The sequence below is a fragment of the Armigeres subalbatus genome, chromosome 3 (assembly GCF_024139115.2).
Source record: "Armigeres subalbatus isolate Guangzhou_Male chromosome 3, GZ_Asu_2, whole genome shotgun sequence".
NCBI classification, from domain to species: Eukaryota; Metazoa; Arthropoda; class Insecta; order Diptera; family Culicidae; genus Armigeres; species Armigeres subalbatus.
The window spans coordinates 393,391,834-393,410,080 of record NC_085141.1 but is presented as its reverse complement, the minus strand read 5'-3'; the positions used below and the strand labels follow the sequence as shown (position 1 = coordinate 393,410,080).

At 38.3% G+C, this 18,247-nt stretch overlaps 1 protein-coding gene across 1 annotated transcript; it reads left to right on the top strand.

The window, feature by feature from the left end:
• The first annotated feature begins 414 nt into the window (after window positions 1–414).
• Window positions 415–1,301, top strand: LOC134223941 (chymotrypsin-2-like). The gene is made up of 2 exons (XM_062703168.1): window positions 415–894; window positions 958–1,301. The coding sequence occupies exons 1-2, from the start codon at window positions 415–417 to the stop codon at window positions 1,249–1,251; spliced, it is 774 nt and encodes a 257-aa protein (XP_062559152.1). The 3' UTR covers window positions 1,252–1,301.
• Window positions 1,302–18,247: the final 16,946 nt, after the last annotated feature.

The following is an 18,247-nucleotide window of genomic DNA, read 5'->3' as shown; positions in this document are numbered from 1 at the left end:
AACGAAAGCGAGATTAAGCATACTTGAACTTCAGTGGGACAATTAGCAACAAGAATGCAATTGTCGGATCGAGATGGTGTCCAACCCACCGAACCGACTCAACACTGTGATTTCTTCAGTCTACACCCATTCCATTCCGTCATCAACGATCGGATTTTCCGCTTTGATATGCAAACGTCATTTTTGTCACTGGTGAGATTCAACGGTTCGGTAGATAATCTGATAATGTTATCAATAAATTAGCTACCAATAAACCCAAATATGCTGTGTTTGCTATTCAGCTTATCAGGCTACTATTCTCTCCGAAATAATGGATAACAGTTTAATCAACAGCCGACGTAGGTCACCGATAACATAATTTTGTATATAAAAGCACCTTCTCGGTGTTAAGCGATGATAATCCATTCATTCAAAATGGTTCGTTTGAGCGTGGCTGTGCTTTTGGTTGGCTTGATCGCAGTATCCTCCGGAGGTGTCCTTCCGGATCAGTATGCTGACTGGGAAGGTTTCATCGTCGGAGGCTCGAACGCCGCCGAAGGGCAGTTCCCTTATCAGGTCTCGTTGCGTTCGGCAGCGAATGCCCACTTCTGCGGTGGATCAATCGTGAACAACAACTGGGTTCTATCGGCTGCCCATTGCACCAGTGGAAGGACTACCGCTAACACGATCGTCGTTGTTGGATCCCTGCTGTTGAACGCCGGTGGCGAGCGCCATCCTTCAAGCCAGATCATCAACCATCCAGGCTACAGCGGCATTACATTGGCTAATGACATTTCGTTGGTACGCGTAGCCACTCCGTTCATATTTTCCAACATTATTGCACCAACAGCCCTGGAGCAGGATTTCGTCGACTCTGCATCTAATGCACAGGCTTCCGGTTGGGGACAAACTACGGTAAGTCGACTGATGATAGATTGAATTGGGAACGGATTTTTCATTTTATTTTTCTTTCCATAGAACCCAGGATCTCTTCCAAACCATTTGCAATGGGTGAACGTGGATATCATCACTCTGGCTGAGTGCCGCAGTCGCCACAATGTTGTGAACGCTGCCCGTGTTCATGACAACACGATCTGCTCGTCCAGCCCCACTGGCATCGGCATGTGCATGGGAGATTCCGGTGGTCCACTGTCGCACAACTCTCGCCAGCAGGGTATTGTGTCGTGGGGTATTGCATGTGCCCAAGGATTCCCGGATGTGTTCGCTCGCGTTTCATCGCACCGTCAATGGATCCTTGAGAATGTTGCCTAGTAACCGTTAAAGTAGTCCTAATGTATAAAATAAATTTCTGAAATTCGTTACATGAACTTTTTTACCTTTTTCGTAAAAATACACAGAAAAAAATAATGAAAAGTAAACAGCGCGTAAAACTTAACAAACGGAAATTTACGCTATTCTACGCTGAAATGATCCTCTTCCTAACAAGGTTGGATACAATTTGTATGCAATATTGACGATTCACATCAAATGTTTTATACATTCAGGCTATATCCCGTGTGGAATTACGCTAATAATGGCGTTCCATTTATGTGCATGATTTTTAGCGTATATTTCAGTGGATTTTTCTATCTGTGTATGTGCATCGTATTTAAAAAAAGGAAGTCCTTTACTTCGAAGGACTTTAAAGCAAATAAATTTAAACAAATTTATAGATGCATTGGTTCTATTGGTAAGCGAAAGAGTAGAACTTTGAAATCCTATGATAATCATTTTTGAATTAATGTCACAAGTTCTAATGGCCTTAATTTGATTGCTTATCGAGAAAATCCGAGAAACGGCACTCTACTTATGGTCATAGTTGAACTGACTGACTGTGATAGAGCGGGCAAGAACCAGAGCAGTCAAAGTCCCGTCAACGGTATTAATCTTTGAGAATTTAAAATTAAGTGAAATTTAACTTTGTTACAGACGGACGTGGGTGACTCCGTGGGTGACGAATGGGAATATACCGCAAACAACTGGCGACTGGTCAACGACTTCCAAGAGTCCTTCTATTTGGTATTCACTCATACTCAACTGATCAATTGCAACGTTGGTTCGAGCACTTCGAGACACTTTTTCATGTTTCGATTCCCGAGCTGCCAAGTTTATGAAGCTCTATCCGCGTCAACAAATCAGCAGAGTTGCTCTGACTGCTTGTTGTCAACGGAAATGTTGTATCAAATGTGTGGGGCGTCTTAGCGAAGGTCCCGAAAAAATAGGGGATCTAACTATGTGCGACAACTGGCGAGGCATCATGCTACTGTGCATTGTTCTTAAAGTTCTGTGCAAAGTTATCCCAAATCGGATACAGGAGAAGATGGACACGGCTGGAATTCAGGAAGCAGGATTCCGCCGCGGTAGATCATGTGTGAATTATATTGTTACGCTTCGTATCATGCTGCTTTCTGTTATAGCCCACATCGAAGAGTGTTTGTTTACCTGCCGATGATTGCTACAACGACTCAAATTGATGGCTTATGGCTATTGCATCTTAGTGTAGTAGCGCTCGGCTTTGTCTCGCACAGAAACTCAAATGACAATATGTAATGGATTGCCGTCAGGTTCCCACCGAGGCAGAGAATATATCTGAATATTTATATTTCATATACCTAAATAATAATAATAATAATAATAATAATAATTCCACATTCCTCCAGGTATTCCGACGGGAATCCTCTCAAGATTCCGATGAGAATCTTTCATTGATTTCGACGGGAATGTTCCAAAGATTTCTACGGGAATTCTCCAATAATACCGAAGGGATTCTGAAGGCAATCCACCAGGTGTTGTGACCGGAGGTATCCAAATCTCCCAATCATATTTTGCTTGGGCTTAATGAATCATCCTTCAAAACAGAACTTCACTCATCCAAATTCGTTGAAAGACTGATGATTGAAGGATGGATCATTTTCATCTATTATTTATTTTTTCAAAGGTATCTATGTTTTTTTAAATCCATTTTTCAATCACATTGTAAATATATTTGAGTACCTACCATATTTCTCAATCCAATTATATCCTAGCAATTATCCAACCATCTATACATCACTACATTACTCCCCATCTATACTCTTTTGTTTTTGTTTCAATATCTTTGATATACTATAGAATACACTTTGAATCGTTCTTAGCGACTGTTTTGTACTTCTCTTGATTTTTTTTTTATATTTTTCATGTTCTTACAAATCTTTAGTCATCAAACGTCAAATATACACGGTGTGTCTGTGACCATTATTAACGAAAAAAATATCCATCCATTCTGAACTCGCCTTTCGAAAGATATAATATCCAGGCGTCTGCTATGAAAATTTCAAAATCTTTCATCTAGGGAATCGAAAGTTATAGCAGTTACAAATTTAATGATTTTTGCGTTCGATATCTCACTAATATGCAACCATATATACCGTGAATTTCCTCCTGATTACATCCAAATAAATTATCATCAAATATGCAATTTGCAACCTCAATCAACTATAACCTAAAACCTATTCTTTGAATAATAGAAAAAAAATAGCAAAGGATGTTAGAGATAACATTGTACAAATATCGATGGCAAAATAGACAATACAACCAAAATACAGTATTCAAATTACAGAATTATTGCACTTCAATCTCCTAATCATACCAAAGTGTGAATATTGTCTATGACAGACAAGTAACTACACTCTGTATGATGATTCTGCTTTTATTAAATATGATAATAGTTGGTAACATAGAATACCGCGCTGAAACAATTTTGTCTTTCATGGGTACTGGGTAGTTAGTAAGACTAGTAACCAACATTTAAACAACAATGTGCATCATTTGTTGTCAGTTATACAACCATCATCCAGTTCGATTCAAGCAGTGGTACGAAAACGAGTTCCATTTTAAAAAATTGGGAAAGGCTAGATCACACGAGGAAAACCGCCTTTTCCGAGAACGGTAGACGAAAAAAGCATATATTCACCACTTCGGAACGTCTCAACAATTTAACTGACTTGCTGAAAAACGATCCATTTACTTCATAAATTAATGCATTTACTACATAAATTAACTGACACAGGGAATACAAGTATCCGACTAGAAGATGGAAACCATCGCATTTCCATGAAGCCAGGTAAGAAAATGAGAGATTTCAAAAGACTGAAACTATTTAAGAAATATTTCACTGTCATGAGACGATTTTAGTACAATCCCATTGAATTCCACCAAATCATATTAAATATCGTATTTCGACCTCAACTGTATGGTCGTCTTCAGTGTCTCGTACTTGATTCGACTCAAGTCGAGACACTGAAGACGACCTTACAAGACAACAGACTAAATACTCACGCTCCCCTAATGGACGTGTACTATACACATATGGAAGTGTTGGCTTGACAAATGGATTACGAGTGATTTGACTATGCGTCCAATTTAGGAATCTCGAGCTCATTCAGTAGCCTCTAGGTTGCGAAGGCCGATGGAGGTCCTTCGTAGCTTAGTTGGTTAAAGCACTAATCTAGCGTACTGTAGGGTCGTGGGTTCGAGTCCTACCGAAGGGAAAGTGGTTACTTCCAATACATTTTAAATTCATTAGTTTTCATAACATTGTAAATTAATTTTTGTAGTAAATGCATTATTTTATGAAGTAAATGGATCGTTTTTCAGCAAATCAGTTAAATTGTTGAGACGTTCCAAAGTGGTGCATATATGCTTTTTCCTTCTACCGTTCTCGGAAAAGGCGGTTTTCCTCGGGTGATCTAGCCTTTCCCATTTTACTCCAAATGGAACTCGTTTTCGTAGCACTGCTTGAATCGAACTGGATGATGGTTGTATAACTGACAACAAATGATGCACATTGTTGTTTAAATGTTGGTTACTAGTCTTACTAACTACCCAGTACCCATGAAAGACAAAATTGTTTCAGCGCGGTATTCTATGTTACCAACTATTATCATATTTAATAAAAGCAGAATCATCATACAGAGTGTAGTTACTTGTCTGTCATAGACAATATTCACACTTTGGTATGATTAGGAGATTGAAGTGCAATAATTCTGTAATTTGAATACTGTATTTTGGTTGTATTGTCTATTTTGCCATCGATATTTGTACAATGTTATCTCTAACATCCTTTGCTATTTTTTTTTCTATTATTCAAAGAATAGGTTTTAGGTTATAGTTGATTGAGGTTGCAAATTGCATATTTGATGATAATTTATTTGGATGTAATCAGGAGGAAATTCACGGTATATATGGTTGCATATTAGTGAGATATCGAACGCAAAAATCATTAAATTTGTAACTGCTATAACTTTCGATTCCCTAGATGAAAGATTTTGAAATTTTCATAGCAGACGCCTGGATATTATATCTTTCGAAAGGCGAGTTCAGAATGGATGGACATTTTTTCGTTAATAACGGTCACAGACACACTGTGATATAATGTATTATTATTTTTCAGGACCAATGTATATATTTCGTCGGTTTTGCCTTTCTCGTATACTAAGTATACGGTAAAGGCTATATGATCGCTCCAAAAACAAACTTTTTATAGAAGGCCCGGAGACCCATAGTGTTATATACCAATCGACTCAGTTCGACGAATTGAGGTGATGTCTGTGTGTGTGTGTGTGTGTGTGTGTGTGTGTGTGTGTGTGTGTGTGTGTGTGTGTGTGTGTGTGTGTGTGTGTGTGTGTGTGTGTGTGTGTGTGTGTGTGTGTGTGTGTGTGTGTGTGTGTGTGTGTGCGCAAAACTACTCAACAAAATGTCACTCATTTTTCGGGCACTTATCCTCAACCGATTTGCTCGCAACAAGTTGCATTCGACGCAGAATCCTGTCCCATTGTTTCCTATTTAAAATTGGCCAGATCGAACTATGGGATCGAAAATTATGGCCAAAATACAAAATCCTACGAAAAAATCGCGTAAAAAATGTCACTCATTTTTCGGGCACTTATCCTCAACCGATTTGCTCACAACAAGTTGCATTCGACGTAAAATCCTGTCCCATTGTTTCCTATTTGAAATTGGCCAGATCGAACTATGGGATCAGAAGTTATGGCCAAAATACAAATTCATACGAAAAAATCGCGTAAAAAATGTCACTCATTTTTCGGGTACTTATCCTCAACCGATTTGCTCGCATTAAGTTGCATTCGACGCAGAATCCTGTCCCATTGTTTCCTATTTGAAATTGGCCAGATCGAACCATGAGATCAAAAGTTATGGCCAAAATACAAATTCATACGAAAAAATCGCGTAAAAATGTCACTCATTTTTCGGGCACTTATCCTCAACCGATTTGCTCGCAACAAGTTGCATTCGACGCAGAATCCTGTCCCATTGTTTCCTATTTGAAATTGGCCAGATCGAACTATGGGATCAGAAGTTATGGCCAAAATACAAATTCATACGAAAAAATCGCGTAAAAAACGTCACTCATTTTTCGGGCACTTATCCTCAACCGATTTGCTCGCAACAAGTTGCATTCGACGCAGAATCCTGTCCCATTGTTTCCTATTTGAAATTGGCCATATCGGACTATGGGATCGAAAATTATACCATTTTTTTTCAATCGCTAAAAAAATGTCACTTATTTTTCAGGCACTCTTCCTCAACCGATTTTCTCGCATTAAATTTCATTCGACGCATATTTTCTTATTGAAAATTGTCCAGATCGGACTATGGGCTTAGATGTTCTGGTAAAATTACTATTTATTGTGAAAAAGAGTTAAAAAAAGTCTAGCTCACTTTTTTAGCACTTAGATTTCATCTATTCCCCAAGCAACACAAGTTCAACAAATCTGGTTGCAGTAACCATATTGTGACTGAATCCGGTCAAAAATAAGTTACTGTGATAGATGTGCAATAGAGATGGGCAAAACAGCTCATTGCAGTGAGCGGATCTGATCCGTTCAGCTCATTGAAAAGAGTCAGCTCCTTGGATCAGCTCTTCAGTTCTTTAATGCTACATATAATAAAACATAATTGTTAATATTATTATTTTAATTATTGTTCAAAAATTTGAAAAATTTATGTCATTCATTAATTTATTCATTCATTCATCATTCATCTATTTACCTTTCTTTGAAATTTTTAAAATGTTTAGCTACAGTGAGGTAATAATTTCTATTGAAAACCGACAATTTTAAACTAATAACATTTATTACGCTTTTTTCTGACCGTCTAGTTTTGAAGTCTAGGAGAACCATAACATTTATTTCTATACAAAAAACTAACTCAACATTATTTAGAATTCATAATTCTAAGTTGCATTTTATTGATTACGTTCCTCAAATCGTTAATTTAAATAATTCAGTCCCTAGTCTCTGATATGTATATGAACCATATCACGTGTCATAAGTTTTTCTAACCATGCGTAGTTGACATTTTCATACAAGCGAGCACATTCATCTATATTGGTTCCCGAAATGCGAGAGAAATAAAACAAGAGAGTAAAAAAATACAGAGCACGGTGCTACAAACAAACCGAGTGCACATGTAGCAGTATGCTGGCGAGAAAACCCGTCGCAAGCAAAAGATCCGCTCCGTGCAAGACACAGCACCCAGCTCGGTTCGTTTGAACCACACGGTTCGCTCGCTAGAATCGGTCGCGACTGATCCGGATCGAGATCCGTGTCGTACGGATCTGAGCTAGTGGCACAGCTCTCGCTTCCATGTCACAGCAATTTCGAGCTGGACGACGACATGAGCGGAACTGAGAGTTGTTCGGATCTTCGGATCTTTTGCTTAGTACGGTTCGTTCGCTACCGCACTACTAGGTATCTTTTGTGTGTCCGTTCGTAGCGCCGAGTATGTGGGTATGGGTTAAGAAATAGGCGGCAAGCTAGATTATTTTTGCTTGTGTGTTTCTTATTCCTCTCTGCAGCAGAAATGATTTCTGTTGCTTGGCTAGATGGTTCTGTCGCTTGGCTTGATGGTGCTTGAGGTGCAAATAATAAACGATCAGCACGTGCGCAGTACTGGACTGGAATGCTCATACAAGCTCGCTTGTGTTGTGTACCGCGAGCGTGGTATTTTCGTTTGTGCTGTACAAAATACAACAGCGCGCGTACTCGAGTGCGTACGCTCGAGGGAGTTTCTCTAGGCGCGTGTTTGACAATGATTTCATCAATTTAAAGTGAGCTGCTGAGCTGGGCTTCTTTAAAAAAGATCCATGGCTCATCAGCTCAATGTAAGGAAGCGAATCTTTGGAACAGCTCCTGAGCGGGGCGCCCACCTCTAATGTGCAATATGTGTGCTTCTCAGGTCGCTCGCAACAGATTGCATTCGACGCAGAATCTTGTCCCATTGTTTCCTATAGAAACTTGGACGGATCGTACAATTGGATCAAAAGTTATGGCGAAAATACTAATTTTAAAACTACAAAATAAAATGCCATTTTTTGCTCTTATGCTCATCAGATTTGTTTGCAGCAAATTGCGTTTGGCGAGAATTTTTTTTATGCATATGAACAAATATGAAAAATAAAACCAATCCAAATATTGGAGTTATTTTAGATTTTTCCAAACCTTTTGAACAAACGAGAAAGGCACCATCACCGCTAGGTGGATTAATCTGGGTTTTTTTCATACATACTGCTCCTTCCCATTTATTGTTACATTGAGATTTATTTAAATATCTATCTCTCTTATTGTTAAAACACTAAGTGTATTGTGCATGAATTAATGTAATTAAGATAATGCTCAGTTTGCTTTACTGGGGATATTTTATTTACCGAGCTCTGTTCACATAGTTAAAAATCTTCGATTTTCCTCAATTACTCAAAGTTTGCGAAAGTCATTACGATCGTTAACCTTCAAGAATCGAATAATAAATGTCAAACATTCTAGTATCAGGTCGTTATTTGAGTACTTTCTTTATACTAATGATGTATTATAAAACGTAATAAACAGTACTCAAAGTCTTAGATGTAAGCCAGCCTAGCTGAAAACCTTTTAAGTAAAGACAATAACAAGTGCTCAAAGTACATTCCAGCTTCAGCTCATTCAGATTCAGATTGTTAGTCTCAATCAAATGCTATATAGCTTTAAAGTTATAGTATTTCCACAATTATTACCTTAAGACTTTTCAAGCCTACCGTTTATACGACTTTGTATCTTGTATCGCAAGCACAACGATAAATTATTCTTAATACAGTCGATTCTCTATATCTCGATGTTCTACATCCCGATATTTCTCCCTATGTCGATGGTTTCCTCAGTCCCTTCAATCTACATACATTTGAGCTTTCTACATCTCGATAACCTCCCTATCTCGATATCTCTCTATCTCGATGTGTTCTGATAATATTTTCTTCAGGTTTTACTCTCCTTATGTCGATATGTTCAAATTTTCAGGCTACTAGACCATCTTTGGACAATAACAAACACATCAACAACAAGAAACGACATTTGTTTTGTTATCGTTTTTCATAGCAACGAGCTTTTTTTGGATCTAGTACCTATTTAAATTTTCCTCCCATTCCTCGATCTCTCCCTATCTCGATGGTCCCTTCAATATCGAGATGTGGAGAGGCGACTGTAGTCGAAAAGATTCAAGATCTAAACCAAGAATCAATCTCGTTCTCTCCATATAGTTAGTAACCTTGACATTTGATATAAATTCCAAATAAAATTTTGTTTGACCAAAATAGTTAAACAATGTGTTCAAAAACTTTATGCAACTGTTCCTCATAAACACACATTTTAAACGTAATCGAAAATATCTTTGCTAGTTTGCATCTTTGGGATATTTGTTATGCTTAAGTAAGTCATTTCATCCATGCTTTTCAGCAAAATCTGGAAAACTCTTATTGATATTTAAAGCAAATGTAACGCATTTAGATAGTGATGCTGAATAAATAAATTTATGTCATGAGTGCAGTGTTGTCCTACACTCAGTGCGAAAAATTCTGCTCTTTAATTTTACTCCTTCCAAACGATTTTATAGTCTCTACTAAGTAAGTGTAACTAATAGAAGGATATTTGAATTTTCTAAATGTCATATCAAACTGTCAAAAAATTGCACGCCATAGCAACAGGAGCGCGCGCGCTGAAAATACACTCCAGTGAAAACACTCCAGTGTATTTTCAGTGCGCGCGCTCCTGAGGCTCTGGTGTGTATTTTTTCAATAGTTTGACATGACATTTAGAAAATTCAAATATCCCTCTATTAGTTACACTTACTTAGCTAAGATTATAAAATCGTTTAGATGGAATGAAATCAAAGAGCAGATTTTTTTGCACTGAGTGTAGGACAACACTGCATGAGTGTTTTGGGATCGCATTTTTCTGATATTTTGTGTTGTCAAACTGATTATTTGGAAATTAAACAAAATAGAATTCTGCTTTTGGATTAAAGCTGTGCGAGTTAAACGGTAATTGTTATTATCAAATCATGTTTACTCATCTCATCAGAAATTCCTCCCATCCAATCGGAATTCAATTTTGAACCAATTCGGGACTTCCGCCTTCCCGATCGGAATCTCATCACACGGTACTCTGCCTTCTCAATCAGAGCCCATTTGCACACATGCAAGACCTCTATCCAGTTCAATTTAAAACATCCGCCTTCTCAATCGGTGTTTTATATCTGGACTTTCCGTGTCAAATCTGACCAGGATCTCCCCCAGTCAACATTTTGGTACCTATAACTCTTGATATAGGTTATTATATAAGAACCAACTTAATCGTATATAATGCACATATTGGCTATATACGTACCAAAGTGGAGGCGATATAGGTACATACGAGTTTTATTTCAGGATTTTTCACGACATCTTACGAACAATATTACGACTTTTCATTTTCAAAATAAAATATCTTACCAGATCCAAGTCTTGAACATGCGAACTTTGGATTTGCAGGCGGGTACTCTACCACCGCACCATACTGCACATCTTGAAGTGTATCGGATTTGTGTCCAACATAAACTAAACAATTTATGTCTTTACAACTGCTTGAAACTTTTAAGCCGTTTGGACAGAAGTGGTTTCGACTGTATTACGATTCACATAGACATTGATTTGCACTGATATAGGATATTGCAAGGAATATAAATCATTACGAGTTTTTATTTACACAATTACGATTGATTTCAACTACGGTAAAAATTATCGTATATGATGCATTCAATACAACACTTTTCGACAATAATCTGATAAGGTTTGATATGCAGTGCGATTTAGATTTTTGGTGGACGCAAATGCGATTTTATTTGCTGTTTGTTATACGATATGTGGTTTAGGGGGGTCCCGTAGCGTAGTTGGCTACACGTTCGCCTTATAAGCGGACGGTCATGGGTTCGATTCCCAGCCCCTCCACCAAGCCCTTGTCAGTCGCCGGAGGTGCAGCCCAAACGGTGGCGTTTTGGGGTGCGCGTCTTACCGGCACGGCTGCCCGATGACGACTGACAAATTGTTCTTCTCGGAGGCATTCCTCCAACGTACCCGGATAAATGGCAACCGAAACAATGCAACGAGAAATTGGATTCACGATATGGACAAATGGACAACAATGGACTCACGATGAGATGGACCCGGCAATGATAACAATAACGAACGTCTAAAAATAGATTCTGTGTGGATTCTGCACAGCAGAATACCACAGTAGATCACGGCACAGTAGCGGTTATGAAACACAGAGTGCCTATCAAATAAATAAAGGAATAAAAAAAAAAAAAAATATGTGGTTTACTGGGCCGGCTTCCCTGCACGGGCACTGCACGGACTGCTTTGTCTCTTTCTTACTACAAAGAAATTAGAAAACAAAATGTCAAAATTTATTAAGAACGAAAGAGAAAGAGATGTTTCCGTGCAGTGCCCTATAGGAGTCCATTTACATAGCTCTCGATCAGAGCGTATTCAAAATCATAAGTTTCGTCTGTTGTAGATTCTTTTCAGAGTCTTTATTCTTAGATTTTACATCCAGCCCCACATATTTGTATTCTCAAACTGTTTTCTACCACTGCGCCAATGTTGTGACCGGAGGTATCCAAATCTCCCATTCATATTCTGCTTGGGCTTAATGAATCATCCTTTAAAGCAGGACGTCACTCATCCAAATTCGTCGAATGACTGATGATTGAAGGATGGATCATTTTCATCTATTATTTATTTTTTCAAAGTTATCTATGTTTTTGCCTTTCTCGTATACTAAGTATACGGTAAAGGCTATATGATCGCTCCAAAAACAAACTTTTTATAGAAGGCCCGGAGACCCATAGTGTTATATACCAATCGACTCAGTTCGACGAATCGAGGTGATGTCTGTGTGTGTGTGTGTGTGTGTGTGTGTGTGTGTGTGTGTGTGTGTGTGTGTGTGTGTGTGTGTGTGTGTGTGTGTGTGTGTGTGTGTGTGTGTGTGTGTGTGTGTATGTGTGTGTGTGTGTATGTGTGTGTGTGTGTGTGCGCAAAACTACTCAAAAAATGTCACTCATTTTTCGGGCACTTATCCTCAACCGATTTGCTCGCAACAAATTGCATTCAACGCAGAATCCTGTCCCATTATTTCCTATTTGAAATTGGCCAGATCGGACTATGGGATCGAAAGTTATGGCCAAAATACAAATTCATACGAAAAAATCGCGTAAAAAATGTCACTTATTTTTCGGGCACTTATCCTCAACCGATTTGCTCGCAACAAGTTGCATTCGACGCAGAATCCTGTCGCATTGTTTCCTATTTGAAATTGGTCAGATCGCACTATGGGATCAGAAGTTATGGCCAAAATACAAATTCATACAAAAAAATCGCGTAAAAAATGTCACTCATTTTTCGGGCACTTATCCTCAACCGATTTGCTCGCAACAAGTTGCATTCGACGCAGAATCCTGTCCCATTGTTTCCTATTTGAAATTGGCCAGATCGAACTATGGGATCAGAAGTTATGGCCAAAATACAAATTCATACGAAAAAATCGCGTAAAAAATGTCACTATTTTTCGGGCACTTATCCTCAACCGATTTGCTCGCAACAAGTTGCATTCGACGCAGAATCCTGTCCCATTGTTTCCTATTTGAAATTGGTCAGATCGGACTATGGGATCAGAAGTTATGGCCAAAATACAAATTCATACGAAAAAATCGCGTAAAAATGTCACTCATTTTTCGGGAACTCATTCTCAACCGATTTGCTCGCAACAAGTTGCATTCGATGCAGAATCCTGTCCCATTGTTTCCTATTTGAAATTGGCCAGATCGAACTATGGGATCGAAAGTTATGGCCAAAATACAAATTCATACGAAAAAATCGCGTAAAAAATGTCACTCATTTTTCGGGAACTCATTCTCAACCGATTTGCTCGCAACAAGTTGCATTCGACGCAGAATCCTGTCGCATTGTTTCCTATTTAAAATTGGTCTGATCGAACTATGGGATTAGAAGTTATGGCCAAAATACAAATTCATACGAAAAAATCGCGTAAAAAATGACACTCATTTTCCGGGCACTTATCCTCAACCGATTTGCTCGCAACAAGTTGCATTCGACGCAGAATCCTGTTCCATTATTTTCTATTTGAAATTGGCCAGATCGAACTATGGGATCGAAAGTTATGGCCAAAATACAAATTCATACAAAAAAATCGCGTAAAAAATGTCACTCATTTTTCGGGCTCTTATCCTCAACTGATTTGCTCGCAACAAGTTGCATTCGACGCAGAATCCTGTCGCATTGTTTCCTATTTGAAATTGGTCAGATCGAACTATGGGATCAGAAGTTATGGCCAAAATACAAATTCATACGAAAAAATCGCGTAAAAAATGTCACTCAATTTTTGGGCACTTATCCTCAACCGATTTGCGCGCAACAAGTTGCATTCTACGCAGAATCCTGTCCCATTGTTTCCTATTTGAAATTGGCCAGATCGAACTATGGGATCGAAAGTTATGGCCAAAATACAAATTCATACGAAAAAATCGCGTAAAAAATGTCACTCATTTTTCGGGAACTCATTCTCAACCGATTTGCTCGCAACAAGTTGCATTCGACGCAGAATCCTGTCGCATTGTTTCCTATTTGAAATTGGTCAGATCGAACTATGGGATCAGAAGTTATGGCCAAAATACAAATTCATACGAAAAAATCGCGTAAAAAATGTCACTCATTTTTGGGGAACTCATTCTTAACCGATTTGCTCGTAACAAGTTGCATTCGACGCAGAATCCTGTCGCATTGTTTCCTATTTGAAATTGGTCAGATCGAACTATGGGATCAGAAGTTATGGCCAAAATACAAATTCATACGAAAAAATCGCGTAAAAAATGTCACTCATTTTCCGGGCACTTATCCTCAACCGATTTGCTCGCAACAAGTTGCATTCGACGCAGAATCCTGTCGCATTGTTTCCTATTTGAAATTGGCCAGATCGAACTACGGGATCGAAAGTTATGGCCAAAATACAAATTCATACGAAAAAATCGCGTAAAAAATGTCACTCATTTTTCGGGAACTCAGTCTCAACCGATTTGCTCGCAATAAGTTGCATTCGACGCAGAATCCTGTCGCATTGTTTTCTATTTGAAATTGGTCAGATCGAACTATGGGATCAGAAGTTATGGCCAAAATACAAATTCATACGAAAAAATCGCGTATAAAATGTCACTCATTTTTCGGGCACTTATCCTCAACCGATTTGCTCGCAACAAGTTGCATTCGACGCAGAATCCTGTCCCATTGTTTCCTATTTGAAATTGGTCAGATCGAACTATGGGATCAGAAGTTATGGCCAAAATACAAATTCATACGAAAAATTCGCGTAAAAAATGCCCCTCATTTTTCGGGAACTCATTCTCAACCGATTTGCTCGCAACAAGTTGCATTCGACGCAGAATCCTGTCGCATTGTTTCTTATTTGAAATTGGTCAGATCGAACTATGGGATCAGAAGTTATATCCAAAATACAAACTCATACGAAAAAATCGCGTAAAAATGAGACTCATTTTCCGGGCACTTATCCTCAATCGATTTGCTCACAACAAGTTGCATTCGCCGTAGAATGTCTCATATTTTCTTATTGAAAATTAGCCAGATCGGACTATGGGCTTAGATGTTATGGTCAAATTACTATTTATTGTGAAAGAGAGTTCAAAAAAGTCTAGCTCACTTTCTTAGCACTTATACTTCATCTATTCCCCAAGCAACACAATTTCAACAAATCTGGTTGCAGTAACCATATTGTGACTGAATCCGGTCATATATAAGTTACTGTGATTGATGTGCAATATGTGTGCTTCTCAGGTCGCTCGCAACAGATTGCATTCGACGCAGAATCTTGTCCCATTGTTTCCTATAGAAACTTGGCCGGATCGTACAATTGGGTCAAAAGTTAGGGCGAAAATACTAATTTTAAAACTACTAAATAAAATGCCATTTTTTGCTCTTATGCTCATCCGATTTGTTTGCAACAAATTGCGTTTGGCGAGAATTTTTTTTATGCATATAAACAAATATGAAAAATAAGACCAATCCACATATTGGTGTTATTTGAGATTTTTTCAAACCTTTTGAACGAACGAGAAAGGCACCATCACCGCTAGGTGGATTAATCTGGGTTTTTTATCCATTTTTCAATCACATTGAAAATATATTTTAGTACCATATTTCTTAATCCAATTATCCAACCATCTATACAACACTACACCATAGGGATTCCAACAGGAATGTTCCACGGAATTCCAAATCCTCCCGGGATGTCGACGGGAATGTTCCAGAGATTCTAATGAGATCCTCTAGATATCTTCCATCCTCCAGGAATACTGACGGGAATTTTCCAGAATTCTGAACGGGAATGTTCCAGGAATTTGGACGGAAATATTTCATGGATTCCAATGAAAATCTTCTGGAGATTCCGACGGGATATTCCAGGAACTCCGGCGGGAATGTTCCAACGATTTCGTCGAAAACCCTCCAAAAATTCCAACGTCGATGTTGCAGGGATTTCTTTGGCAATGTTCCCGGGATGTAGAAGCAAATCGTCGATGGATTCCGAAGCAATCTGTCGAGGGATCCAAAAAAAAGAGGGACTCCGAGTTAACCCTGCAGGGATTCCGTAAAGTATCCTCCGAAAGGAATCCTCCAGAGATGTTGAAGCAAATCGTTGAAGGATTTCAAACCAAATTTTTAAGGGATTCCGAAAAAAAATCTTCGAAGGATTTCGAAACAAATCTTCGAATGATTCCAAAGTAAATCGTCGAGGGAGTACGAACTAAATCTACGAAGAATTCCGAAGGCAACCGTCGATGTATTCTGAAGCTTATCGTCGAATGATTCCGAAGCAATTCGTCGAGGGATTTTGAAGCAAATTGTCAGAGGGATTCCGAAGTAAATCATTGAGGGATTTCGAGGCAAAACGTCGAGTGACTCCGTGTTAAATATTCAAGGGATTCCGAAGCAAACCATCGAAGTATTCTGGAACAAATCGTCAAGGAATTCCGAAGCAAAACTCCGAATGATTCCGAAACAAATCATCGGACGACTCCGGATAAATTAAAAAAAATCCTCCATGGATTATGAAGAGTATGAAGAGGTTCCAATGAGAATTCTTCTCGGATTCTGATGAGAATCCTTCTCGAATGCTGAAGAGAATTGTGAAGATGGTTGTAGAACAAAAGGTCGAAGGTCAAAAGGTCGAAGGTAAAAAGGTCGAAAGGACAAAGGTCGAAAGGTCAAAAGGTCGAAGGGACAAAAGGTCGAAACAAAAAATCTGAGTCAAAAGATCGAAAGGACAAAAGGTTGAAGGAACAAAAGGTCAAAGGGTCAGAAGACAAAAGGTCGAAACAAAAAATCTGACCCAAAAGATCGAAGGTTAAAAAGTCGAAGGTCAAAAGGTCGAAGATCAAAAGGTCAAAAGGACAAAAGGTCGAAGATCAAAAGGTCGAACCAAAAAAATTGAGTAAAAACGTCGAAGGACAAAAGGTCGAAAGTAAAAAGGTCAAAGGAGAAAAGGTCGAAAGTAAAAAATTCGAAAGACAATAGGTCGAAAGAACAGAAGATAGAAATTGCGGTTGTTGGACAAAAGGTCGAAGGTCAAAAAGTCGAAGATCAAAAACTTACCTCAAAGGTAAGGTCAAAGGTCACAGGTCGAAAAAAATAGGCAAAACGTCGAGTGTTAATCAACCATCCTTTTGCACATTTATGTTTATTTATGTTTCACCTGATAATATTTCATTGTTGATTTTTTCCTTCTTTTAGTCATAGGCCGTTCTTTCGAGATTCACATATTTATATTTAATTGTGTTTCACCTGATTATATTTTATTGTTGAATTTTTCTTTCTTTTAATCAAAGGCTTGTCTTTCGAATTTCGCACATTGATATTTATTCGTGTTCAACCTTATTTTCATAGTTGATTATTTTTCTTTCTTTTATTTATAACCTCTTCCTTTAAGTTTCCCATTCTTATACCGCATATGAAATACCAAAAACACCTGATAACATTTTATTCTAGAGTTTCATAAAAATGACAATTCAAAATATATCATTTTAGCTTTAAATACCATCTTCCAGGGATCTAGGGACCCTTCTTAGCCGTGCGGTAAGAGGCGCGGCAATAAAGCAAGACCATGCTGAGGGTGGCTGAGTTCGATTTCCGCTGTCGGTCTAGGCAATTTTCGGATTGGAAATTGTCTCAACTTCCCTGGGCATAAAAGTATCATCGTGTTAGCCTCATGATATACGAATTCAAAAATGGTAATTTGGCTTAGAAACCTAATAAACCAGCTAATAACTGTGGAAGTGCTTAATGAACACTAAGCTGCAAGGTGGCTCTGTCCCAGTGTGGGGATGTATTGCCAATAAGAAGAAGAAAAATTGTTCAGATTTCAAAATTGATTTTTTCAACCTGTTTTTTATTCAACCTTCTGTTATTTTTTCGACCCTCTTTTCCTATGACCTTTTGTCCTTTAAATTTTTTGACTTTCGATCTTTTTTCCTTTCAATTTTTTAACTTTCGACCTTTTGACCTTCGCCCCTTTGTCTTTTCGATATGTTGTCCTTTCAACATTTTATCCTTTCGAACTTTTGTTTTAGACCTTTTATTAAATATAGCATAATAACAATATAGTCCACTTCGTGAATTCCCATATATTAGGCAACATACAGCTTATTCACACAATCTTGCGTCACAAATGGTAACTAACGCCTGAAAACGATTGATTATGTTATACTGCATCTTGCATCAAACGTTTAAGCACCCCTCGGAATGTCTCTTCACTATATTGCTTGCCTTGTGTGACGGGCGCGGCGCTACTGTGTTGTCTCTTCAAATCAGCCAGAGTGGACTATATTGGTAATAGAGTAT

What these genes read in the sequence shown, in the direction of transcription:
- LOC134223941 (XM_062703168.1), top strand. Translation starts at nt 415, where the DNA reads ATGGTTCGTTTGAGCGTGGCTGTGCTTTTGGTTGGCTTGATCGCAGTA. An exon ending in CCGGTTGGGGACAAACTACG is followed by an intron (nt 895 to 957) that starts GTAAGTCGACTG and finishes TTCTTTCCATAG; the next exon opens with AACCCAGGATCTCTTCCAAA.